Consider the following 25880-nt stretch of genomic DNA (forward strand, 5'->3'; position numbering starts at 1 on the left):
TCTGATGCACTTTGATGGCCTCTTCCCTTTATCAACATATGACTTTCACACACTTTCCTTTGTGGTATTTCTTCTGGTTACCACCTTGCTGTCACACTATTCAATAATGCCTTACTTTGTTCACTTTTCACTTGATTTGTAAATACTGTTTCGTTAACTTCATTTTGTTCACCAATGCTCTTCACTTTCTGTTTCATTTATCCGCTATTCTTATATCTTTTATAATACGGCATTCAAACTTTATTCATGCTTTCACCTTGTTTGGTATTCAACATTTCACTTTTGGTCTTCCGAGCCCTTCATTCCACTGTGCTTTTATCTTTTCTAATTCAGCATTCAAACCTCATTCATGCTTTCACCCTGTTTGGTATTCAACAGTTCACCTTTGGTCTTCTGACCCCTTCGTTATTATTCAAATTCACTTTGTGCTTGGCAAATGGTACGATACACAATAGGTTACTTTCTCTGGTCTCCAGACCCATCTAGCTTGCAATCCAGCTTTTTCGGCTTTCGCAGTCACCTGCACCTGGTGCGCCCTGGCCTCAGTGAACCTTCTGCATCACTCACCGGTTGGTGGACGCTCCTCCGGGTACACTGGTCTTGCTCGCAGGTCCTCTATTGCTCCTCCCGAGCAGTGATCGCTCTCTCCGGTCTCTCCTGAAGCATTCTGCGGCTTGACAGTGTTCCCCACTCCAAGCGGGGAACACACAGCAAAAGGCTTTGCCTCACTCCAGACCCTCTCACGGCCCACAGTGGCCTCTGCCTCTTCCTGGCTTTCCCTGTGTCCTTTTCACCGGCCTATGTGTTGCCTGCTCTGCCTTGGATGGCTGCGCTCTATGACCTTGTAATAGCTGTCTGGCAAGATCATCAGTTTGTTCTTTAGATACAATTAACTCTCCGCTGAGGGCATTCGTCTCCTGGCGAGCGGAATGAACATCACTGGTCCCGCTGTTCTCCCTTTAGACACTGGCAACCATTTAACAGGTTGCAGGTGTGAACACTCAGTTTCACGTACCTGACCATAGTTATTGGGAAATGCCTGATCTTCTCAGTACTTCTCAGTCTTCTTCTTCCTCGTCTCAGTACTAGAGTGGTGAAATTAACTGTTAGGGTTCACCACTTTTAGTCGCCTCTTCCTCGTCTCAGTCCTGTTATGGTTTAAGCGAGGAGAAATGAGGGGAGATGATTCACAACAGCCTCTAAAGGCAGGGAAAGGTGCATTTGGTTCTCACTAAAAAAAGGGGGACCATGTCTCGCCTGCAGCTCTCTTCTTGGTATTTCTGTATCACTGAGTTCTTCTGATATTATCCTCGAAGTGGGAAAAGGATAGCAATAAATGTTGCTGGGATTGATGGCTCATCATGGAATGGAAAATGTGGATACCGTGTCTCACCTGATGACATTCTCCCTCCACTCCCCAAGGATCCTCCTCCAAGGTGATCCTCCACCCAGGTGATCCTCCCTTGCATCTCCATCCCCAGGATTGGGACCCAAAAGTGATGGCCCTTCCTTGGCCACCTGAGAGGAATACCCAAGGAGACTAGATGGGAGGACTCACTCGGGTTCCTCACACACCCTGGTAAGAATTTTGCATCACATGTCATTCGTCTTGCACACCAGGGACATCATTCAAATCACTTTCCAACCGAAGCATGTAGGCCAATGTTCTACCCGGCCTATCCTCCTCCCCATATCTCCTGACCACAACAGGTTTCGCATAGTACTTCACGTCCGCATGCAGTTTAAATACCTCTAATTGGACCTCAGTTTCAACCAGTATATTGCGGGTTGGTGTGCTCGCGTGTTGGCTTTCCAAGCCTTTGAGTGTGTCCTCGATGCATGCTATATCCCCTCTAATAGCCCAAGTGTCTCAAACTCCCGAGACATGGCAATCCCTCTTATAAACACCTTGAACGTCTGTGACAACGTGCCTTGCGTTACTTCATCATTATCATTGGTTTGAAAGAAGGTATGAATGTCCTCCTCTATGGTAGTTTGGGACACAAGATCCTGCAAAGCTAATGACTTAAACCACCATGCTGTGTGATCCCCGCAGGTCAAACCCTACTGTAGGGAGAGCGATATCGGCGAGTGGTCCGAATACCTATAGGGTAGGATGTCTGCCAGCACTGTCTGCCCAACCAGAGAGTCGATATCAAAAAGAGATCTATCTGGGAGGACATGCTGTGCACCGATGAGTAATTGAAGAAGCTTTGCCCAGCCAGATGCAGTGTCTGACATGCATCACACATTCTAAGATCTTTCATGAAATCCAGCATGTATCCTGCCGCTTTAGACAAAGGCTGGGGAGCTCTAACCGTCCAATAGCGGTCGTGGTCCAAGATGGTATTCATGTCCCCCCATTTGATTGGCATCAGTGGATAAGACATGAGAATATTGACAACGCCCTCATAAAACATTGGGTCATCAAGGTTGGGCCCATACGAGTTTACCAACAGTACTACTTTCCCCAACAATTTACAGTGTACCATCACATAGCATCCATCTGTGTCAACATGTGAATGCAACAACTCGAACTTAACCCTCTTGTGGATTGGAGTCAGGACCCCTCTGGATTGCATTGAGTAGTTGGTATAAAACCTATTGGTGCCCAACCCCTTGCCAAAGATAACATTCCCACATCCCCGAGCATTAGTTTCTTGCAAAAAACAAAATGTGGACATTATGCCGATTTACAGGCGACACTAATCTCCTGGGCTTAGAGTAGTTCCCCAGCCCATGTACATTCCAGCTCACAAAGTTAATAGTGGCCATGGCAATCTAAGGTAAAGAGTCTGTTATTGCATTTCCCCATACTCTGTATCTTCTTATAAACAAAAATTTAAACATTAATAATCTGCATTTGTGCACCTGCCAAAACACATTTTCAAAAATGTTGCCCAAAAACCCACCACCCTTTCCCCCACCCTCATTGCCCTCCCAACCAGGACCATGCGTCCTCCCCCTAACCCCAACCAACTTCCCATAACAAACCCAGCAACCTTGCAAAGGGGTACACTTCTTCTGCTTCTGTCAGCCTCTGATGCTACCCCACCCAACTGTATCTGTAAGATATGAACAATAGTTTCATTCGCTCACCCAATATAACTGAACAACATATCTGATATTTTAAGCACCCCTATGAAGGAGTGAGCCGCTACTGAAATCGGGGTCCAGCTGCAATCACCCTCAGCCTATGACGCAGCCTTGGTTACATGCACTGCATCCCTGTAAATAACCACAAGTAGAAGAGGCCGCCATTTCCAAATCCTTGTTGGCACCTGACAGGCCAGGAATAGGTATATTGACCTCCATGAAAGCCACTGTCTCCTCGGGAGTCCTGAAAAACAGTACTTTACCCCTCTGTTGTACGCGTAGTCGTGCCCTTTCTCACAACAGTTGCTTAGCTCCCAAAAAGACCTGTGTTCCAATTGCACAGCAGCAGTGGAAATGTCTGGATAGATCTAAATCTTGGTGTTCTCTTATCACAGGGGCCCTTTTTCCCTCGCCAGTCGCAGTAGTGTCCTGATCTCGGTATGTATGTGTTTTTTGTGTCTAAAGGCAAATATTCTCCATGTCTTCATGCTAATATCCTGCGTGTCTACATGCTAATATTCTCCATGTCTTTGTGTGCTACATGTCTGCTAGGTGTGCTTTGTGTGTGTGTGTGTGTGTGCGCGTGCAGCCATTTAAGTGTTCCCTCCCTGTGTTTATATAAATGCAACTACCAGCCGCCCTACTTGTGTCACACCCTCTATTCTACTTTTGAAGGCAACTACATGACATATTTGTTAATAGCATACTGCACCTTTCTCAGCTTACACTTTCCTTTGTGAGGGGGAACAGGTGGGGCTGTTGGGGGTGTGGCCAATACTGGTGCATCTCTCATCTCCATTACCACACTCTCACCTTTCCTCGTATCAAAACATATCCTCCTTCTGAATCCCTTTTTACTAGCTTCAATTTGTAGGGGTGAACCTTCATGGGACAAAAGAGCAATTTCCTGTTGTTTTCGGTTCCATCCACTGTGGTGATGACATCCTTACTGGTTTTAGGGCAAAGAGGGAGGTTGATCCTGGAAGCCAATTCACGATCCACATAGTTTCCTATAGCCCCACTATCGATGTATGCCTTAATTCCAGTAACCGCCCAGGCTGCTTCAGATTTACGAGGACCATTGGCATGATGAAATGCGAGGTCAGAGAGTTAGTTTTTAAGCTCGGCAAGCGGACCCCTACGCTTGTCGGGCGTGGTCGTTTCCCCGACACAGATTCCATCAGGTTCTTATCAGCGACTCCTACCGCCTTCTTAGACGGTTTTATAGGGCAATCTCGTAAAAAGTGTCCAGAAGCCCCACAATAAAGGCATAATTGCATTTGCCGTCTTCGTTCACGCTCTTTTTGAGTTAAAGGTCCTTTAACCCCTCCAATTTGCATAGGTTCAGTAACATCGGCACCCTTGGGGTTAACATGGGTTTTGACCAAAACCCGGGTCTCAAACTTGGACCGATCTGCCTTTCTGTTTTGAAGTCTGTGCTCTAATTGGACCACCAAGTCTATACATTCAGAGCAGTCTTGGGGTGGATTTACGACCTGGGCCAGGACATCCTTAAGTTCTCCACGTAGACCTCGATGGAACAACGTGATTCTTTTATCCTCCGGCCATCCAGTCTCCACAATTAACCTATTGAAGGTCGCGATATAGGCTAAGAGGTCCAGGTTACCCTGTCGTAGGGATAGAAGCTCGTTGTCCAGAGCCTGTCCCTGAGAATGCCGCGCAAAAAGTCTTTCCATGCTTGTCTGGAAGGCTTGAAAGTTCCGAAGAATTGGGTCATCTTGAGTAACCAGTGGAACTGACCAATCCGCAGCACTGCCGCTGAGATAGGATAGTACAAAAGCAACCTTGGTTTGGTCGTTAGGGAAGGCCCCAGGTCTGCAGAGGAAGTGCAATCGGCATTGATTCATGAATGCAGCGAACCTTTTGGGGTCCCTGGCAAAACGTTCCGGTGGGGCCAGTGGCATATTTCCAGGTAGATTAATTTGCACGGGGTTATTTGAAACCACTGGGTCGGAATTACCCCCAGAACCTGGTAAAGGAGTTTGACCAGCCTGACCTTGTAATAGCTGTCTGGCAAGATCATCAGTTTGTTCTTTAGATACAATTAACTCTCCGCTGAGGGCATTCGTCTCCTGGCGAGCGGAATGAACTTCAGCCCGTAATTTCCCCAATAGCTGGGCCAGCTGGTCTGTCTCGGAAGTCTCCATAGCGCCCGGGTGGGAAATTGTAGGTAGGATTCGCGTTCTGTAACGCTCACCTGATTCCCACAGAGGCGCCGACCTGTTCTGGACTGCTATGAACTCTTCTAAGGTGATGCGCAGGACTCGGAAGACGGACTGAACCGGACCCCCAAACCTCGCCTGTCTGGCCCGTAGAAGAATCCTTCTGTAGATGGAAAAGGGGATTAACTGTCTGCTGGATAATGTGTCGGATTCCCCCCCTTCCCCCTCTCACACTCCTCGAACCCCCTCCGCGATTCCCCGTAGAGTCTCACCTTAGAGTCTGAAAGGACGAGGTCTCCATCCTGCTTCCGATGCAGGGGCGCGTTGATTTCCAGTTACTTCACTGGATCTCGGGTTTGGTGAGTATTCAGCTCCGCTTGACTTTTCCGATATGAGGCCTTAAGTATTCAGTTGCAAAAGTTCAAGCCTTAATTGTCCGTTGTCCTTTTCTCTATTTCAGATTCAGGATGAAGAATCCGCGTAGAGGAATGGATTCGCCGAAGGTAAACTCTGGTGAGTCTTTTTGATGGATGGTTCCCTTAGTGATCTTGCTTTCACCCACTGATGCGTGTGTCTTTTTCCCCTTAGGGGCTGGGGTACGGAAGTGCCAAAGAAGCGGCGCCGACCCGAGGTGAGGAAAGATTGTCCCAACAATAATCAGGTAAGTCTTAAGGTGGAAGAATCAGGCCTTCCTCAATCTGTTCCTTCGCTCACCTTTGTTTTGTCTCTTTTTCTCCTTAGGCGCTGAAAGGCGACGAATGGTGCCAATGGTCGCTGAAGAGCCCGAGGGCGCCTCGTGAAGGTGAGTGGAACGCGGCGCTGCAGCGAGCGATGCGCTTCTAAAAATAATGTCTTTTCTCAGGATCGTCGGAGTGATGGTTCCGGACTCCGGATGGAGGTAGGTAAAGTTCAATTATTCACCTTTCTCTCCTTCCCTTCCTTTTCAGGTGTTCCAGGTTGCAGGCGGACGTGGCTGGAGCCAGGATGCAGGAGCAGACACGGTGAGCGTCCAGCTGCTAGATGCAGAACAACACGAAGCGTGAGCTGCTGTCTGGACGTGGCTTAAATAGCCCCCAATGTAGTTCCAGGTAAGTATTCTTCCTCAGCCACACCCGAGTGGTAAAATAGTCCCATAGGTAAAATAGTCCCTTTCAGACCTCAAGGAGATCTGGATCCGGCAGCATGGTCTGCATCAGGTAAGTCCATCCAAGCACTCCCATAATGAGCCTGGCGCCTATGGTGCCAGGACTGATGCCTTCTATGAGCCTGGCGCCAAAGGCGCCAGGACAATGTCCAAAGAGCCCCTATAAGGGGTTGCTGGGTCCCTCCCTGGGGACATGATGTCTGCTTTCGGGGACGCTGGGCCTGAACTGGCTTCCCGGGAGTAGGCATCCTGACACTGATTACCACTTTGAAAGCCTCCCATAACGTGCCCGCTGAATCCACACTTCCTGTATTAAGCGTAAAATAGTCCTGCACCCCCTCCCTTAGATGTTCCCGGAATGCTACGTCTTCCAGAGATTCGCTCTTAAATCTCCATGTCGGGATATGTGCTCTCGGGGGGAGAGGGGTAAAACTCCATGTAGCTACCAGCTGGGCATGATCAGACAACATTTGTGCTTTGTATTCAGCCCCCTCGAATTCCCCTGGGCTTTCATCTCCTGTGAAAATATTTAGTCTAGTATACAGGTCTTGGGCCTGCAGGTGTAGAGTCTGCCATATATCCGAAAGCTTAAATGCTTGCAACACTGTGTTCAGCGCTTGGGCGGCAGGGGCCGGGTGTGTAGATTTATCATCAGATCTGTCTAATGTAGGTTTAAGCGAGTAATTAAAATCCCTGCCCCATATGAATGTACCATCTCTGTGCGGACTTATTAGTGGTTATAACATGCGAAAATAAGCCGCAGTCTCCTGGTTTGGCGCATATGTGTTAATTATACAGAATTCTCTGTGTTCGACCTGCACTCACAATTCCAGCATCCTGCCCTCTTTATCTTGAAAGGGCTTGAGCACCCTCCAGGATATCGATGGTGCCACCCATATTAGTACAACCCTTGCATAAGCAGAGTATGACGAGCCCAGCGTTGTGCTTCACCATTTTTTGCCAAGTGCAGTCCGTTTCTCCTTTGTGAGGTGAGTCTCTTGCAGGAGTGCAATGTCAATTTTCTGGCACCTTAAGTAAGTCATAATCCTGTTACGTTTAATATAACTGTTAAGGCCCCTTACATTCCAGGATACTATTATAAGTTCCCCCATCATACATATAAACCCAGGCACATATCTGCACTCCAATGTTCAAGTTCAGCATATAAAGTGTGGATTCATAGGAGAACTCCCAACTAACTACTCCAACTCCTCTGCCCTCCCCCCTCCTAACAATTGCCCAGCTCAGTACCTCGTGCTCAGGCATCCCCACTTCTCGCCTTCGCTCCAGGGTCCTGTCAAGGTGCGTGGGGCGCAGTAGACAGGTAGGAAACTGCTATTACCCAAACAAACAAATCAAATCTTAGGGGTAGGGCGCTCCTGCGTAGTGCACTCCTGACGTAGCACCACGTCATGGGCTCCTTCATCTCACAATTCTCGTTCTAAGGAAGCTTGCATCTGTGGGGTCATCCCACTGCTTTATCTCGTATTTACTGTCCTCTGCCACCTTGCCATTGTCCTGATCATCTGCAAGTATCTACTCATTGATGCTCGGTCCAGCTTCCACTCCGGTCGGCAAATTCTGTGTCCATCCATTTGTGCGCGTCTTCTGGGTCATCGAAGAAAATGGTGCAACCGTTGTGAATCACTTTCAGTCTAGCCGGGTACAACAACGTGTACTTCAGGTTAGCCGAATGTAATCTTCTTTTAACTGCGATGTAGTTCATCCGTTGCTTCTGCGCTTGAAGGGTGTAATCAGGATATGCGGTTATCGTGGCAGACGCTCGTTGGATCGTCTCCGCTTTACGGAAGGGTTCTACGATCTTCTCCCTGTCGCACTAGTTCAATATCCGGGCTATTATTGGCCTTGGCGGAGCTCCAGGCTGCAGTTCTTCATCAGTGATCTATGCACTCTTTCGACCAAGTGAGGGCCCCAGGACCGATTTCTTGTTGCAAAAGGGTCTCAATGTAGTCTGTCGGGTTCGCTCCTTCCTCTCCTTCTGGGAGCCCAAGAATTCTTACATTATTGCACCTAGCTCTGCCTTCCAAATCCTCAAATCTGTCTTCCAGATTACACACTTGTTGTTTCAGTACTCTGACTTCTTCGGAGGTGTCTTTTAGGCCGCTTGTATTCTCTGTAACATTTTTTTCCAGTGTTCCCGTACGTTCAGCAAGTGACCTCGCATCTTGTCTTAACAAGTTCACCTCTATGCTGATGGCATCAATCTTAGACTCCAGGGATTCTTTCAGGGATGCTTTGGCGTCTATGATCCGTTGGTCACCCTTCTCGAGTATCTTCTCTCTTAGAGGTGTCATTGAACCAGTATTTGCTGCCTTTGTAGTGGGTTTAGCAAAGGCCTCCATTGTGGGTTGCTTAGCTTTGTTTTTCTGGGACTTGTATGACATGGTTACTTTTGTGTGTCAGATCTTGTTCTTACAGTGTTGCCCTGCTTGCTTGATCCCTGCCTCGACAGGACAGGTCTCTATTAGGCAGTCACTTGTGTCTACGGATGTTGTGGCACAACTGTTGTTCGATACAATGTGCTAGTCGTGGCCAGCCTCTTGCCTCTACGTCTCAGCACCCCAATGTCCGCTTTCGCGCATGTGCGTCGTTTTGAGTTTGTGCCGGTTGAGCTCAACTTCCCTGTGCCACTGATTACCATCAACGGCTATCCGTTGTAATCTGGTGGCACCTTATGGTCCTTTCACCGGTTGCCACCTCGAATGCATAAATATGCCCCGGACCACCACATAACCACCAGTTTATGCCCCAATGCCGCCGGGGCAGCCCGGTGTTCGCTCTTCTTCACTGCAAGGTCCTAGATTAAACGGGGTAGCCCCCAGCTGTGCCCTGTGTTGCACTACTCCTCCGGTCACCACAATACTCATGTGCCTAGCCGCTTTGTCTTGTTCCAACCCGATTGCTGCTCAGTGCTTGCGTTGTTATTGCCTGCCCCAGCTCCTCATGGCGCCCCGGTGTTTCGTACCTCAAAAGAGTTACTGCTCACAAACATATGATCCTTATTTATTCGTTGAGATGACACACCTCATGCATATCATCACATTCATTACAGTTGCTTTATACTGGCCTTCAAGATGTAACAGAAATGTGCAGGCTGGAACTAGCATTAGCTTCCCACAGCACCCTTTGCAGCAGACGTGCGGTTTACCCCCTCATCAGCTGCTATATCCTTGGGATACGGCCTGCGGTTAATGTTATGCGCTAAATCCCTCACGCTCTCTTGCGTGGGCGTACCACAGTGGAAGCTGTTTAACAGCGCTTGCACATTCACTGCTGCCTACTCCGTAGGACTTTCCTCTTCTTGACATTGTCAGGCACGACTTTACATCCGATTATTTACTCTGCCGCATTCCTCCGGGGACTGCCTCATTGTGAGCTGACTCCAACGTTATCACGGCCGTCCCCATCCGTCCCTTACTGATGAGGATCTCAACAGCGCTTCGGCAGCATGTATCACTCACCTGCCTCGAGCAACCAGTGTCGTCTTGTCCTCCTATCTGGCTGCCCTGCAGTTCCACCAATGTCTACTGCCGGTGCTAGAACCCACGCGGCTCCCTCTGCCTTGGATGCCTTTGTGCGATCGTCCACAGCAGAGCAGGTGGCTCTTAAATTAGGCTTTTATGCAGAATCTGCCACCGGCCAGGTCATGTACGTCCTAATCGCCGTCTTGCCAGCAGCACCCAGTGTGGTATCCTCAGTCTCACCGTGCTGCAGTAGTTGAGATCCGGACAGCCCTTTGTTTTACAGCATCCGCCATCTTGTTTCTTCGTTATCTTGTCGGGCCGCCGACTCTTCGCTCCTCGTTCTTTGCCAATCGTTCCTCCTTCGACGCACTGCTTGGCTCTGTCTGTCTGCACGGCCTCTTTACATGCTCAGGCCCCAGTTTATATGCACGAACACGCTGTGTATCCTCATTTAATGCTCAGCTCTCCTCTGCCAAAGTAGCACATTCTAATAATGTTTTTCTCAGTGATTCCCGAGTCACAGGAAGACAACCACCCAAAGTACGTTTTTCGCACTGATCACCTCCATGGACCTTAAGAAAATTGTGCTCTCCCCCACGTACAACAAAGACAACACCCTAGACTTAGTCTTCACATCATCCTTCTGCATTACCTGTGCAGACCCTATTCCACTTGACTGGTCTGACGGCGCTGTCATCCCATTATCAGTAACCCACTTGATGACGACTCGCAAAGGTCAGGCTAAATGCCCCCTCACTCAACGCTGCTCATTCAAAACCTACCCAGTCCATGAGCTAGAAGCAAACTTTGCAGACTTACCCAACACAGGGAATGCCTCAGACCTTCTGAAATTATTCAACAACTCTGCTTTGAAATTGGTGGACACTCTTGCCCCCCTAAAATCCAGCCACCCCATGGTACACCCCAAACTAGCCTCCAACAAACACTCAATCAGAGCCCTAGAGAAATGGTGGCGCAAACACCATACCTCGGGAGACCTCACCAAACTCAAATCTCTCAGCGCAAACAATAGGATTTTGATTTCTGCAGCCAAAGCTACTTGCTACTATACCACCATTGCGGTAGCCTCTAACAGGAGCAAAGATTTCTTTGATGTAGTAAAGCATTGTACCAAACTCTCACACGGCCCCGAGGTACCAGCAACTCAGGAAAAATGCGTCTGAATCAACACATTTTTTTAATTGAAAAAATCGACCTAATCCTCAAGACCATCAAATCAACCTCTCACACCATTAGCATTCCCTGCACCGTCCCTCTGGACTGAATTCTCTCCTCTCTTTCACCCAGTTCTCCTGAAAATAATTGCCTCCCTCAAACCTACTTCTTACTCTGATGATATAATCTCGGCCTCCATCATTAAACAATTAACGGGTCCATTGCTCAGTGCGCTTCTCAGCATCATCAGTGCCTCCCTCGCAGAAGGATCATTCCTGGACACCTTCAACACTGGTCTCGTACAACCTCTTTTGAAAAAAACAACCTTAGATCCAGACGACCTGGCCCGTTTATTGGCAAAGTCTTGGAAAAAGTAGTTGCTACACAACTACTCATCAGAATCGAAGAACTCCACCTCCTAAATGACTCGGTCAGGGTTTCGCCCCAAGTGTAGCATCGAGACAGCCTCCATCCAGGCGGTGGATGATGCCCTCCAAATCACGGATAAGGGTGACGCAAGCATCCTCATCTTCCATTACCTTTTAGCTGCATTCAAAACCGTCTACCACTGCATCCTTCTCTCCCTCCTTGCTGATAGGATGGGATTCTATGGCACTGTCCTAAATTGGTTTACCTCCTACCTCTCAGGCAGATGCCAGGCTGTCCAGATGAACCTGTTGTGTTCGCACCCACTCCAAGGTCTCCTGCGGAGTCCCCCAAAGCTATATCATTTTATCAACCCTTTTTAACCTTTTGCATTGAATCCTCTGGGCCCTCTCCTCAAAGATCCCAATATAGCCATCCACCAATACGTGTCCGATACTCAGTTGTACATGACAGTAAACAGCGCGCAGGACATCATTTGTTTCTGCAATTACCTAGCCATCATCCAGTCCTGGATGTTGACTACCTACCTCAAACTAAACCCATGGCAGACAGAATGTGTCCTCATCGGCCCGCCCCCTAAAACTTGTCCAACAATGGCTCAATGATAAGTGCCTAGAAGGATTTGATCCACAACTCTCAGACTCTGTGAAATCCTTAGGCTTCACCATTGACAGCTGCCTGTCCTTCCAGAAACACATAGCCAAGAAGGCCCAAGCAGCCTGGCTTAGACTCTCTACCCTTTGAAAACTCAAACCCTTCATCCCGCCGCAGGACTTCTGTACCATGGTGCAGGCCCTTGTGGTCTTGCACACCAATGGGGGAAATCCTCTTGTGCTCACTTAGCTCCCATAAAAGCAGTCCACCACTCTGCAGTACGTCTTATTATGGGAGCATGGAAATTTGACCGAATTATCCCCATCCTAAGCAAACTACAATGGTGTCCACTCCAAGCCAGGATACTGTTCAAGACTGCATGTATCAACTACAAAGCAGTCACTCATAGCACAGCAGTGTACCTGGTGCCTAAACTCTGCATATCTGGTGGCAAACGCTCCTTGCGCAGCAAATGAACCAACGGGCTTGAATCGTAACTCGTCCAAAGAGAGGACCCGCAAACATTCCTTCTCTTGTCATGCACCGCCCCTCTGGAACTCGATCCCGTTGTTGGCTCGGAATGCCCCCATAGTTTTCCAATTTCTCAAATCTCTCAAAGCATAGCTCCTTCAACAACACCTGACCAACGACTAATTCCAATGGATGCACATACCGACGCACAGACCTCACAGTACTGCGCTATTAAAAGATGCCAGCCCAATTACTGGCTAACCACACTCTGTACAGCGATTCGATGCTCTTGAGCTAGGTGCATGCTTTAAACAATAAAAATATAATAATAATTATTAGTCATATCTCCCCACCATGGAAGACAGATGGCTGTACAGAGGGTTTATGGACGCTCATACAGTGAATATGAATTCTCTTGTAAGACATATATCAATCGGTGCACTGTTCACTCATTACTCAACACTAAAAAGATGACCTTGTATACTTTTCAACCGAAAAGATGCTACTGTTGATATTATGCATTTGTTATGAAATCTCAGTAAACTGAGTTTTAAAAAAAAAAAGAAAATGCATGTTAAAGCTTACTGATACCTTCACATTTCATTCACATCTTCGTCAGCTGCTCACTCCTGCCTGACTGCCCAGCATCCACTGCTGGGCATCGCACTATTCTTCTTGACTAGCCACCAGACCCTGTCCGCTTCATTCTGCCGCTCATCTGCACCTCTACCTGACTCATCGGTCTGGGGAGATGTTGTCTCTCAGTGACATTCCCAGTCCTGCTGCTCCCGCTTCCCTACTAGTCCATCTTCTGGTTCCACTCCCATTGTGTCTCCGGTATTTGTATCCTAAGACAATTGCACCCTATGCTGCCTCTTTTGTAGTGCTAATATCTATACTATAACAGGTACAAATGTCAAGTTGCAAGCTACTAGCCAAACATAAAGTCACTTGTCCACTCAATAGTCCTTATGCATACAGCACGTTTTTTCATACTCGCCAAGAGTCAATTTCCACTAGCCAATGGCTTTAGAGTGCAGTATTTGAGCCCTGGCTATAACCTCGTTGAAGCAGGGGCTTTTCCACCTGGTAGCAATACTGTGACCGCGTTGAGGCCTTCAATTCACTCAGGCATGTAACCTAGGCTCTGGGCTCTAACCGGGCGGTAACGCCTGCCAATACAGAGGTTATTGCTCAAATATTATGAATGTTGTTAGAAATATGTGTATGTGTTTAAAATCGCAAGGTGTTTAGAGAGTGATCATGTATTTCTTTTCATTACAGAAGGTGCTGACGGAAAATATATTTCTCCATTTCATGACATCCCGCTCTATGCTGAAACAAAAACGGTATGTAGTCCATCATATAATTATGTTGTGGCTGTATAGATCCTCAGTTGGAAACACCATGGGACTCCAGTGATGATTGTTTTAAAAGCCTAGAAATTGACATTTTGAATGCATTTTGTCTTTGCCCCTCGAAGAATTAATTTTGTCTAGGGCATTCGAAAAAGGTTTGGGGGTTAATATGTCCATCTTTGTGACACAATTTGTAGTGCTCTTCAACTTTCAGATCTGAAGAAAAAAGGGAGTGATCATCCAATATTAATCGGCTGTCTGACACCCTTGCCTCCATTACCCATTTGGAACCATCAGTGGAATAATAGTTACCGTATGTGCAGGTCCCTTGCCACTGTCAGCGTATTATAAACATTTATTTTGGCTACTGAAATAGTTATGTATTTATTTAAGCTTATTTAGTGATGGCTCTGCAAGTATATTTTAAGTCAAGTATTAACAATTATTGGTTTTAGGTCCATTCCCATTGATGTTCTAAACTAGTTGTAAAAAGTGAGTGTGCAACATTTTAGTCAGTTTTCCCAACTGTTAAATGGGACCATGTATTCAGCTACTCATAGGTCGAGAGGAATTCCCTTTGGCACTACTGCTTTTTCCCATGGTCATAGACCAAAAAGTATCCAACAACAATCAGTATGTAGTACCCAGACAGGGTAATTGCTTGTTTTTTTATATATATAATTATATAAAATATGCTACTCAAAATGACACATAATTTCTCATGATCCTACAGAATATCATGCACAAGAACAAAAGCATAAACAATGATTAATCCATTTTCTTGTCTACTGGAGCAGAAAATGAAGCCTTCACTGCCATGACTTGATGGACAGTATCATACATAGAACTATTGAACATTTTACAAAGACATTGACAACAAAAAATACAAAGTTCATTCAGAGAATAGTGACAATACACTGTGATTCTTTTTTTAAAATGGTGCGTCTGCACCAGGTGTTTCAGCCGTCTATGTGGGCTAAATGAGCCTCATATCTAACACAGCCTTCATCAGGACAGGGGACTGTATGAGAGTAGTTCATGGAGTGCTGTGGAGAAGGAAAAAAGGAGAATTTTTAGGGGAGTGCTAAGAGAAAAATTATCTAATTAGTAGATATCAAACTGTGCCATGTGACAGGTATCATGGAGAAACACAGCTTACCTATGGAGGAGATTCACCCCAGGCACTCGTATGGGAGGCCGTCTCAAGTAGGGGTCCCAAAAGTGAACTCCTATTTATCTGAAAAGAGGAGCAAGGGGGAAATTTAACTATTTACTCCACCCGGGCCAACCCAAAGGTGGCAAGATGCATATTAACAGAAATTTTTTGGGCGAGTGTGACAGCTTACCTCAAAACGGGTGCTGCAACGCAGAGCTCTGGGTTGTAACTCGCGTAGGGAAACATCCTGGAAAAAAGGTAAAATTCTTAGCTGCTAGGGTTACAATTTTACGTCCACCGCACGGATCGATCCGCATGCGTTAAATACCTATTAATGGTAGGCTCGGGCAGTGTGAGTCAGCTGCGTCCGGCGCGCGAGGTGCTGCAAAATTGTGCAGAAAGCGCTGAGTCACTCGTGATCCAAGCGGCGTGGCGTTGCTAAAGCCGTTGTCAAGGAGCTTGAGTATTTATATGGGCGGCCATATTGAAACGTCACTCCAAATCGTAGAAGTTACAACAATAAGTCCCTGGGGCCCAGCGGGACTCAAAATCGATTAATAAACAATTATGGATGGTCACTGGGTCGATCAAGAAATTGTGGTATAATCAAAAAAGAGAGAGTAAAATTAAAAATGGTTGCCATGGTAACCGTGTCGAAAAAAGGCAAAAACAAGGCAGCAGCATTGTATCGGTAGGCGAACCCGAACCTGATACACAGCATTGCAATGTAGTGCAACATTCTAAATTGAAGTGTCCCAGTGTATGGAAAAAGACTAAAAGTGTCATAAGGGATGGAACTGGAACACTCAAGTATGTTTACAGATGCATGTGTGCACATAATCATCATGGGACATCAGACTAAAAATGCATAAATGGGTCGCAACTTGTCAGTGCCATAGGTCCGTATCGATATGAGCAGCTGTATGGTAATACACACAATGGTTATCACTGTTCATGGTATCATCAAAGCTATAATGAAGACATATTAGAGATCATTTTCATCCACACTGGTGGGTATTACACAAGTTAACTAATATGTGCATCCATTAATGTCAAAGTTGTGCTGTTCCTGTAGAAGACCCAGAGGGGATTAAGGGTGTCTATAGGAATGTGAGCACTATCTATGTTTCTTTGAATCAAAACCAAATCACATAGCGATAATGCCATATCTGATGGCCTAGCTAAATGAATATATGGTGTGTATCCGGGCGGTAGACCACAAAAAGGAGGGTTCACATGAAGGCTTTCCATTCAACTGCAATGTTGAGTCCTGTCCGCACACTGTCCAATTTGTGTACCCATTTCTGTTCCAGCTGTGTCAAAGTTCTATTCACATCCCTCCCTCGTTTGGCGTGTATCACTTTCTGTAAGATAAACCACCTCCGGTCTGTGTCTGTGATTTTCTTTGTTGAAATGTTTAACAAGTGGCTTGTTGGCCACCTTATTTGTTATGCATGACCGGTGTTCCAAGATCCGCATCTTCATTGGGCGGATGGTCTTCCCTACATAAAGAAGACCGCAGGGACATTGTATTATGTATACCACGCCTTTCGTGTTACAATTGGTGAGGTCTCTCATTGTCCATTTAATGGTCTTGTGCTCAAATGATTTTTTCTCCAAGGTCAAAGGGCAAGCCACACATCTCCTGCATTTGTAATGTCCCGTGAGTGGGGGTATGTCCCATAGTGTGTTCTCTGTTCGTGGCGGTGGTTCAATGAACGTGTGCACCAAAGAGTCCCTTAAATTCCTATTTTTCTTAAAAGCGAAACATGGCGTTTGGTTTAAAGTCCCCGGCTGTTTCACCAGGTGCCAATTTTTCCTTATGGTCTTCTGTATCAGTTGGCTCAATGGTCCAAAAGTGGTAACACATACCAGCCGGCCTAGTTCTTTCTTTGGTTTGTTTTCGAGACAGATTTCCCTTGGTGTGTGTCTCGCTCTTTTTTTGGCTTGTTTGATGGATTTTTGAGGATAACCTCTCTGAGTTAGACAGATTTGTAGATCATCAGCATGTTTTATGTACCTCTCAGTGTCAGTACAATTCCTGCGGATGCGCAGACAGAAACTGTCCGTAGGGTAAGTTGTATTTCGGTCCCATCGGGTGATAGCTCTGAAAATGGAGCAAGCTGTTGGGATCTGTCGGTTTTCGAAATAGTTCTGTCTTGAGTTGGTGTCCTGTTTTGTAAATGTGAAGGTCCAAAAAATCAATTTGGTGATGATCCCAATGTATGGTAAACTTGATATGTGTGTTCCGTAGGTTCAGCCAAAGATGGAAATCCTGTAACTCCAAAGGTGTACCGTTCCATACAATGATGACATCATCTATATAGTGTTTCCATAGGGCAATGTTGCTCAGAAAGGGGTTTTCTTCAGTGAATACATTTTTTGCTTCATAGTTGGACATATAAAGGTTTGCAATGTCTGGGGCAAAAGTTGCCCCCATGCTAACTCCCTTGGTTTGTTTATAAAATTGATCCTGGAAGAGGAAGAAGTTCTCTGACATGGCCAGTCTAGTACATTCCAGGATGAATTCTGTCGCAGTATGTATCTCGTCCCTAATGTTCAAGATGTCTCGTATCGTCTCTATCCCTTCTGCTTGTGGAATCGACATATATAATGCTTCCACGTCCATAGTGACTAGAAGGCTGTTGTTGCTCAAATGAATGTTGTTGAGTACGTTTATGGTGCTGGTGGTATCCTTCAAGTAAGATGGCATTCTGGTCACAAAGGGTTTCAGGAAAAAATCAGTATACAGAGAGAGAGGCTCGAGTAGTGATTCACATGCAGATACTATAGGTCTTCCTGGTGGTTTCTGGGCATTCTTGTGGATTTTGGGTAAGATATAAAATGCAGGGGTCTGTGGGTTTGTCTTATTCAAGAAGGACTGTTCGTCTTCACAGATCCAGTCTTGGTCGACCGCATGTTGGGTGAGGCTATTGATTTCAGCCTTCCGGGGCAGAATATGGTCCACACTAGGAGCCCAAATATTTAGAAATCTATTCAGCTACTCATAGACAAGACTTTGTGTTCTTTTCTTACTGTATTGTATTTGTTTAATCTTTCTTTTAGTGTTAGTTTTCCTTCACTGAAATGCATAGTTTTCATGTTTCCTTATTCCTGGCTATCCTTTGTAAAGGTCCACAGTTTTATGGTTATTTTTTCACAACATTAATACTAAGGCATTATGTAAGACTGAAATAACATCGTGGCATACTCAAAATGGCATAAACATATCTAGCTTCCTAGAGGACAGTATTTGTCAGTCCTTCCCTGTCTCCTTTAACTCCCGCCTACTGGTGATCAAAAGGTCACTGAATATTTGGAGGTTCAAGTGCCCCAGCACTTCTTTCTTTGCATTTTTGGTTGGATTCTTGACTTTTAGAGGACTTATAAAGATGACCCTCTTCTCTTGATGTGCTATTTTCTCCATAGCCCTTAGTGTGCTGGTACTCCTCAACATGGGTTGGGCTTCAGACTCCTTTAGATCTCGACAATAGTGTGGTGGGCCCACAAGTTATCGGGATCAACATGTTTGGTTTTAGTCAGAGACCATTCCACAGCCCATCCCAGCACTTTTGACTCACCCGCTGAGTTAATTTCCTTCCCTTTAACTTGGATACCTCCTCCTCTGAGCTACCTCCTCGTTCTTATCTATAGTTCCCTCGTCTGCCTACCCCTTGTTCTTTTTCCTCCTTGCCTCCTCGTTGCCCTTCCAGGATCTGCTCTTCTTCACCTCTTCTTAACTCTGCCTTACCTCCTCTTCAATTTTCTGGGCAGCACTTGTCACGATCTCGAGCTGAACCGCTGGTGGACTTTTCTCCCAATCCCCCAGGCTAATGAGGGCAAATTACTACACTGGCCAGGTATTTGGACAAAGGGTGGAGGTCTGTTGTCCGGAAAATACTGGGCTGAAAAGAAAATGAGAACAAATCACTACTGAAAAACACCAAACATGAAGAAGGGTCTATTAAAAATCGCCCTGTAGCAAACAAGGGTGCAGAAGAAAACACACAAGGCACCTAAGCTGCACGGTACAAGGGCTCAACTAAAGGGAAGGGGCAAGGAAAAGCACACTCCAAAGTCTCATCGTTCCATGAATCCAGGAGAAACAGGTGTGGTCTATATGGTTCCAGAAGTTAAGTAAATGACAGTTCCAGGTAACAAATCCAAGGGAGGTCCAAAACAATAGAGTCCAGAGCCAGGATCAGTACACAAGGTATCAAAAGGGCCCAATCCAAAAGGGAAATACAACAGTAAACACAATAAGGATTCAATAGAATCTTAAAGCAGGAGAAAAAACGCCAAAACCAAATCAGAGCACCAAGAGCAATCCAAATACAAAGTGTCCGAGGTCAAATTGCAGTAATTCCAACAGGCTCTGTGAAACGCCAGGCAACTGTATAGAAACAGCTGAAAAGCATAGTCATGCTACTCGCAACGTCTTTTCAGAAGCGCCAGTCTCCACTTACGATTCACAAAGCGGCCTCTGCGTGTCACGTGGCTTCCGGGCGTGCAACGTTCCCGACTGGGTGTTGCTGGGAAATGTGGTCCGGGACAACACTGAACACCGCGGCGAAGCCACGACTGCGAACCAGAAACTTGGGTCCTTACAACACCATCTTGATGTTCTTATGCCCTTCCTCCACCTCCAATTCCTCTCCCTTTCCTTCATGCCCTTTCTACTCCTCCTGCACTTTACCACCTTCTTCCCTCTTAATGTTCTCTCCTCCTACTTTTTATAGCTCCTCTTATCCTCCTTTGCCTACTTTCCACACCTCCATGCTTCTGACACCACATTCTGTGCCACTTTCTTATTGTCTCTAGCCTTCTGGCTACACCACCATGAACTCTTTTGATCTTTGCATCGCCAGCTCCTGATGCCCACATTTTCCAAAACCCTCTGGCCCCTTCAGTAATCCAGAAGTTCTCCCAACTGACATTATAATTGCATAATTATGTTTAGCATGGTTTTGTGGTAAGTAAGCCTTGGGATTGGGTGACTCGCTACCGGCCCACAAAACCCCCAGCTGATTCCAATCTTTATTTACTGTGGAAGGATTCTGAGGTTTAGAAATCCTCTACTGCCATCTTTGATTCACTTATTTGCTGTCCACAGTTCCTATTGCTTCATTGCTGCTTGCATTCCTGTGTGCTGGTTATGAACAACGATTGCATACCTGTGCCAAGATGTCCTTTGCAAGCACCGGCAGGCCAGGCTTGTGGGCAGTTGATTGTCCCCTGCCAAACCAGGTTCTCGATGCTGCATTGTCTGACTAGCTGTACCCCACTCCAGTGTTCCCACAAATGAATTCTGCCTGGCATTCCCCTCTTGTTTCACTGCACTTTCCTTCCTATCGAAGTCATTCTGAGGTAAGATGCCAGGTGGCCTTTTATTCCTAACAGCAGGTCTTTTAAATGGGGTAATAGCAACCTCCGCAACCAGTACTGAGGGGTTTCATATGAACAAGTAGGGAGGTCCCTGTTGCCACAGGAGTTTGTATGAGCTGTGAACTTAATACTTGCTTCCCCTGATCTTGGCATCTTTCTCAGTGAGTGCCAATTAGACTGTGTGACTTTCACTGCTCGACTCCCCTCTTGGTGCCTTGAAAACAGTGAGCCGTTCTTATGCTAGTAGACTTTAGAGTCATATGGTTCGGGACAGCAGCCTTTATCTTAAGGCTGGTGATGGACTGGGGGTACTGGGGGGTTCCTCTATGTACCTCCTCTGGGGCCTGTATGATGCAGCTGATGGTGCCTCCCCAATCTCCAGGGTTACCCCAGTTCCATCACCAAGCCTCCAACATGGTACTTTGTCACATGCCCTCCTTTATCTGAAGTCCCCCTCTTGATGTGGATTCATATGAAGTTAGGGCCTCAGATAGAAAGGCACAGGGCCATTCCCAGGTGCCAAAACCTCCACCCATTACGTAATCAGGCAAGTAATTTCTTACGGATAAACCTTAGGTTTCATTCAGTGGAATTCTTTTGACAAGACTTATTCACCTCAGAAAGTCTGGTAAGTTGTGTCTAAGATGGTCCATTTTAGAGAATCCAGGGGCATCACAGCTGCCTCCACCAGCAGCGTGTCTTCCTCCACCTCAAATTAGACTCTGGCTTTTGGGTAAACCTCCTTATCCCTTTGTACACATGTTAAAGGCCCTGTTTTGCATTGTTTGAGTTCGGAGAATTAAGGGCTGGATGGGCCAGTCTGCTCCCAAAGTCTAACAATGCAGTCACAATTTGCCCATATTTGCAAAATGGTATGCAGTCTTTTTCCCTCTTGATCTCCAGGCAAGCATTTTGACCTGTTCAAGACCTTTTCCTTGATTATATTCAGGCCAAAGGTTTGCGGAATGTCACATGACAAAGCAGCAGCTAAAGCTTGCAGCTCCTGCTTTCACCAGCCTACAGATGATAATAAGGATAACATGAGTATATCCAACATCAAAAAGAAGATTGATACTGCTGAAAACCCTACCCAGAAAAAGCCAAAACAAGTCCATTCTCATCCTGAGATAGAAGGCCTGCCTTGATCCAAGGAAATGTATACCCTACTGCTGAAGGTTGCACATGATGTGTTGGAGATGAAGATTACTTTGACGGATGTACCTACAAAGGTGAAGCACTTGCAAAATAGAGTGTTGAAGGTGGAAAAACACATTAGAGACTTTGCAAGTGCCTGTAAGACTTAAAGAGCGAGATGTCCATAGTAATGGCCAGATACCTGGATCTGAAAGTGAAAAGCAGAGGTCATAGTTTATGTCTGATGGGTTTGGAAGAGAATGAAGCAGATGAAAAAAATACAAATGAGTTTGTGATATGGATGATATCTACGCTATATGGTGATAATTGACTGAATACCTCAGATATTGACTTTGTATATTGGGCTGAGAAAATAAACCCTCAGTCATGTATACTGCTCCTTCTTCCCTTCCCTCCATCAAGCCCCACCCCCACGCCCAGTTTATCCCCCTTTTGGATTAAGATAACTGTCTTGCAGATACATATTGCCTTTTATTTTAACCCTGGGCTGAAATGTGAGACCGGGTAAAGGTAAAGATGGCGTTGAACTAACATAACAGTTAAACGGCTCGTCTGCAGCCTCTATCATGTGGAATGCATTGCGAGTCTGGATAGCCTTAATTAATCCGAGGACGGTCCATTCCTTGAGGAGGGCGCATACAGATGACGCAGGGACGTTATGCTAAACGTGACGCACAAAGTAGCTGGAACTTGAACTGGCCTTAGCCTGTCCGGGACAATATGCGCTGAAATCCGAAGTGGCGCTGCGTTCGTTGAGGTGGATGGGAGGAATCTCGTCACCATGGTCCTTTCGGTACTGGACCAGTGTTGTGGGATCCTTGGGAGCCCTTGGTTTGAATGATGAATGGGTAGCTGCCCCTTGATATTTGTCTGATCCGAGGGCGGGGGAATGCTTATCTCTTGCACTGTACTCAAGCAGTATTTATTTTATTATTTATTTGTTTGTAACACGCCGGAGCCCGCAGGCGTCAGAGCGCATACAGTAAGACAGAAACAGATGACGAACAGTGGGCACAGGACAGGCACAAATAACAGTACGATGTAGCAGAAGGAGATATTAACCTAGAGAGTTAAGCAAGTGATTTTATTTAAAGAGGAAGGTTTTCAGCCTCTTTCAGAAGGCAAGGTGGTTGGTCTCCAGCCTGAGGTTGAGAGGGAGTTTGTTCCAATTTGTTGCATCGCGGTTTGGAAAGGCTCTTCCCAAACCGTGTTCTTTTTTGTATGTCAGACCTGTAATTAACCCAAGGGTTTCTGATCTAAGAGTCCGGGTGGGTTTATAAGCAATGATTTTATCTTTCAGATAAGCAGGGGCTTTTCCAAACGGGCACTTGTGTGTCAAAGTCAGTGATTTAAATTGCATGCGTTCTTCCATTTTTAGCCAATGAATTTCGCGTCTGGCTTCACTGATATGATCCGATCTAGCTTTTTGTTTGATAGTTCTGATCGTGTTGTTTTGGATCTGTTGGAATATATGTGTGTGCAGTTGCAGCTTTGGTGGTTAATAGCTAGCCCACTGGGTTCTTTCTGCATAAACAGAAGAGGAATGAGGACTGTTATGCAATGAATGTGTTAATGCTTGCTGGTAGGTCATTAGAACCGGGTTATTCTGGGGCCCTGATGATTCTGGGGGTGGTGGGGTTGGGGATTCATGGATCTTGGGGGGGGATTAGGCATAGGGTAGACAAAAAGAGCTGATGTGCTTATAGTACAAAGGATACATGGTTAACACATAAGGTTTATAGCTAGTATCTATGTAGATAGTTAAATATGGATTACTTATTAACGATTGGGGATTGGGGTTGGGTATTTATTTATTTGGACCTATATCTGAGTCCTTTGCTACTGTGTATCAGGCTTGTAACCAGTGTAGCGTGATTTGTATTTGTGGCCTTCTTTTGAAGTCCCATCCTCTTTGGATGTTAACCCAGTTCAGGATGGCCTCAACAGCATTTGGGATAGGATGCTCTAAAAACACAAAAAGATAGTCTTAACTTTAATTCATGGAATGTTAATGGCTGCAACTGCCCCATCAAAAGGAAAAAAGTGTTGGCATTCCTAGGGGAAAAAGTAAACGTGGTTTTATTGCAGGAAACTGATGATTGTGATTTGTAAGAACTACCGATAATGGTGCGGTCTCATAAGGAATACAAAAAGGGGATGATTGTTTCCGTCGCGTTGGAGATACAGCGACCAGAGATGACAATATGTACACTGACGTACCTGTAGTAGGAGAGGAGAAAGACCGTTTTTTCAAGGTTTGGCTCAATATTTACAGGATCACTCAAGAAATTACATTCTACTAGGAGGAGATTTCAATGAAGTGCTACACCTCATGTTAGATAGGAATAAATGGTCAACATGTGTAGATAAGAATAGGAATCAAGAGGCCTTGATGGAGGAATGTAAGCTTCTGGATTTTTGAAGATTAGAGCATCCAACAGACCGGACTACAGTTTTCTCCCGAAAGCACAGGAGGTATATTCTAGAATAGACTACATACTAACGGCCGGAAGGGTAACCCAAAACTTTGTTAGAAGTGTAATTGACATCTGCTCCGATTATGACTGAAATAGCTCAGGCCAAATCCTTTATGAAGCGTAATGAATGGAAAATGAATATGAGCATTTTGGAGGAAGAGGGAATCGTTGAACGGATAGTGATGGAAGCTGAACTGTTTTGCAGATAAACAAGAATGGAGACGTGAGTGACTTAATGGTGTGGGAAGCCTTCAAATGTATCATGCACGGTCTGCTAGTAGGTGTAACGCTTACCTGGACTCCTCAGGAACCTAATACCTTCCCAGTCTGTGGACCTGATACCTTGGAGCCTTTAATATTCTTTTTCTATTTGAACAAACAAATGACAACGATAGAAATGCTATAACATATATTAACTGAGGTAATACTACATGAGATGTGTATTCCCTTAAATCACTCCCTTCTAACTCTAGGGCTGAATTCCCTTTTCACCTGTGTTTTATTATTGTGAAGTTCTGCATCTTGCTTTTCTACAGGGGCGCGTTGAGATGGAGAAACAATGGTAACTTGGGTTGCTGATGAACTCTGTAGCGTCTTGCCTTGAAATGTCTATTCATTTTAGAATGAGTCTTTGGGTAAGTAAGCAGGTGAAGATACTGTAATCTTTAAGGGCTTGAATTTATTCCTACATTGGAGAGATCTCTCTTTCTAATTACTTTTGTTCTTTTTCTCCTTTTCGCAGGTTCTTGGAATGCGGGGAAAGAATTATAGCTGCGTAGTTACTTAGGATGAGAAAACGTTTTTAAAACGTAAGTTCGCCAATGCGGAGTAACTGCAGCCTTCAAGGTGGAGCGTGGTAACAACTGTGAGGTGAAAACTTGAAGAACCTTCAGGTACGTAAACGCTTATAAAAATGTCTTCTCTGCTAAACTGTTAAGTTCATTTTTTAATTAAATACCTCTTCTGTTGTCTGCAGGTTTTCAGAAAGCTGAGGAAAAAACCTTCGGAAGATGCAGTGGCTGCAGAAGAAACTTCTGACTGAAGATGCTGCGGCTGCGAGCGAAAAACTGCTGACTGAAGATGCTGCAGCTGTGAATGAAACCTCTGACTGAAGATGCTGCGACTGCGAGCGAGTAAAAGTTCTTAACTGAAGATAACAGCGTTGGTGATAACTTCTGCCGGGTAAGTCTCTTCTGTGAACTATGGTACTCTGTAGCTTTTCAATGTTATCTCTTTTTCTTCACAGGTTCCGTGAGGAGAAACACTGGTAGCGTTACCCGCTGTCAGCGGAGCAGACGCGAAGCACGCATTCCAACGGAGGCGGGCCTTAAGTAGCTCCTCAGCAAATATGAATAGAACCGTGCTGCTACTTGTAACTGGGTTTTGCGGGGGCCATGTTAACTGTATGAAATTACTGTTGAACATCACAGGAGTCTATGCTGTGGATGGTGTAAATGCCATATGTGCCAGGCTAACACCCACCTTTGACCTGCTGATTGATATAATGTTCCCTGCCTAGCCTGACTGCCTGAATGAGGACTATGCTCACTGACAGGGATCATGGCAGTAGGTCCCTTGTAAAAGGTGGAAGGACAAAGATCGGGAATAGTGTTAAAGGATAAGGAGAAAGAAAGATGCCTCAATTTAGTAGTGTCATGATCACCTCAAGGGTTAAGGGGTTGGGACCAGGTATGCAGGCTACGAAGGGTTCCTTGTGTAGATATGCAGGGACTAGATGGTTACTAGCATGGCGTATTCTTCACACTCCTCAGCATCAGATTCACAGAGGTCCCCTATAGAGATCTAATGGTTA

At 45.7% G+C, this 25880-nt stretch overlaps 1 protein-coding gene across 1 annotated transcript in view; it reads left to right on the forward strand.

Moving 5' to 3' along the window:
- PPA2 (inorganic pyrophosphatase 2) overlaps nt 1-25880 on the forward strand; it is a 1510578-nt gene that overhangs the window by 169892 nt on the left and 1314806 nt on the right. The window contains exon 2 of the mRNA XM_069630955.1: nt 13821-13885. Within this exon, the coding sequence (XP_069487056.1) occupies nt 13821-13885 (65 nt within the window). The remainder of the gene's footprint in view (nt 1-13820; nt 13886-25880) is intronic.

The sequence above is a fragment of the Ambystoma mexicanum genome, chromosome 6q (assembly GCF_040938575.1).
Source record: "Ambystoma mexicanum isolate Mex_15411 chromosome 6q, UKY_AmexF1_1, whole genome shotgun sequence".
NCBI classification, from domain to species: domain Eukaryota; kingdom Metazoa; phylum Chordata; class Amphibia; order Caudata; family Ambystomatidae; genus Ambystoma; species Ambystoma mexicanum.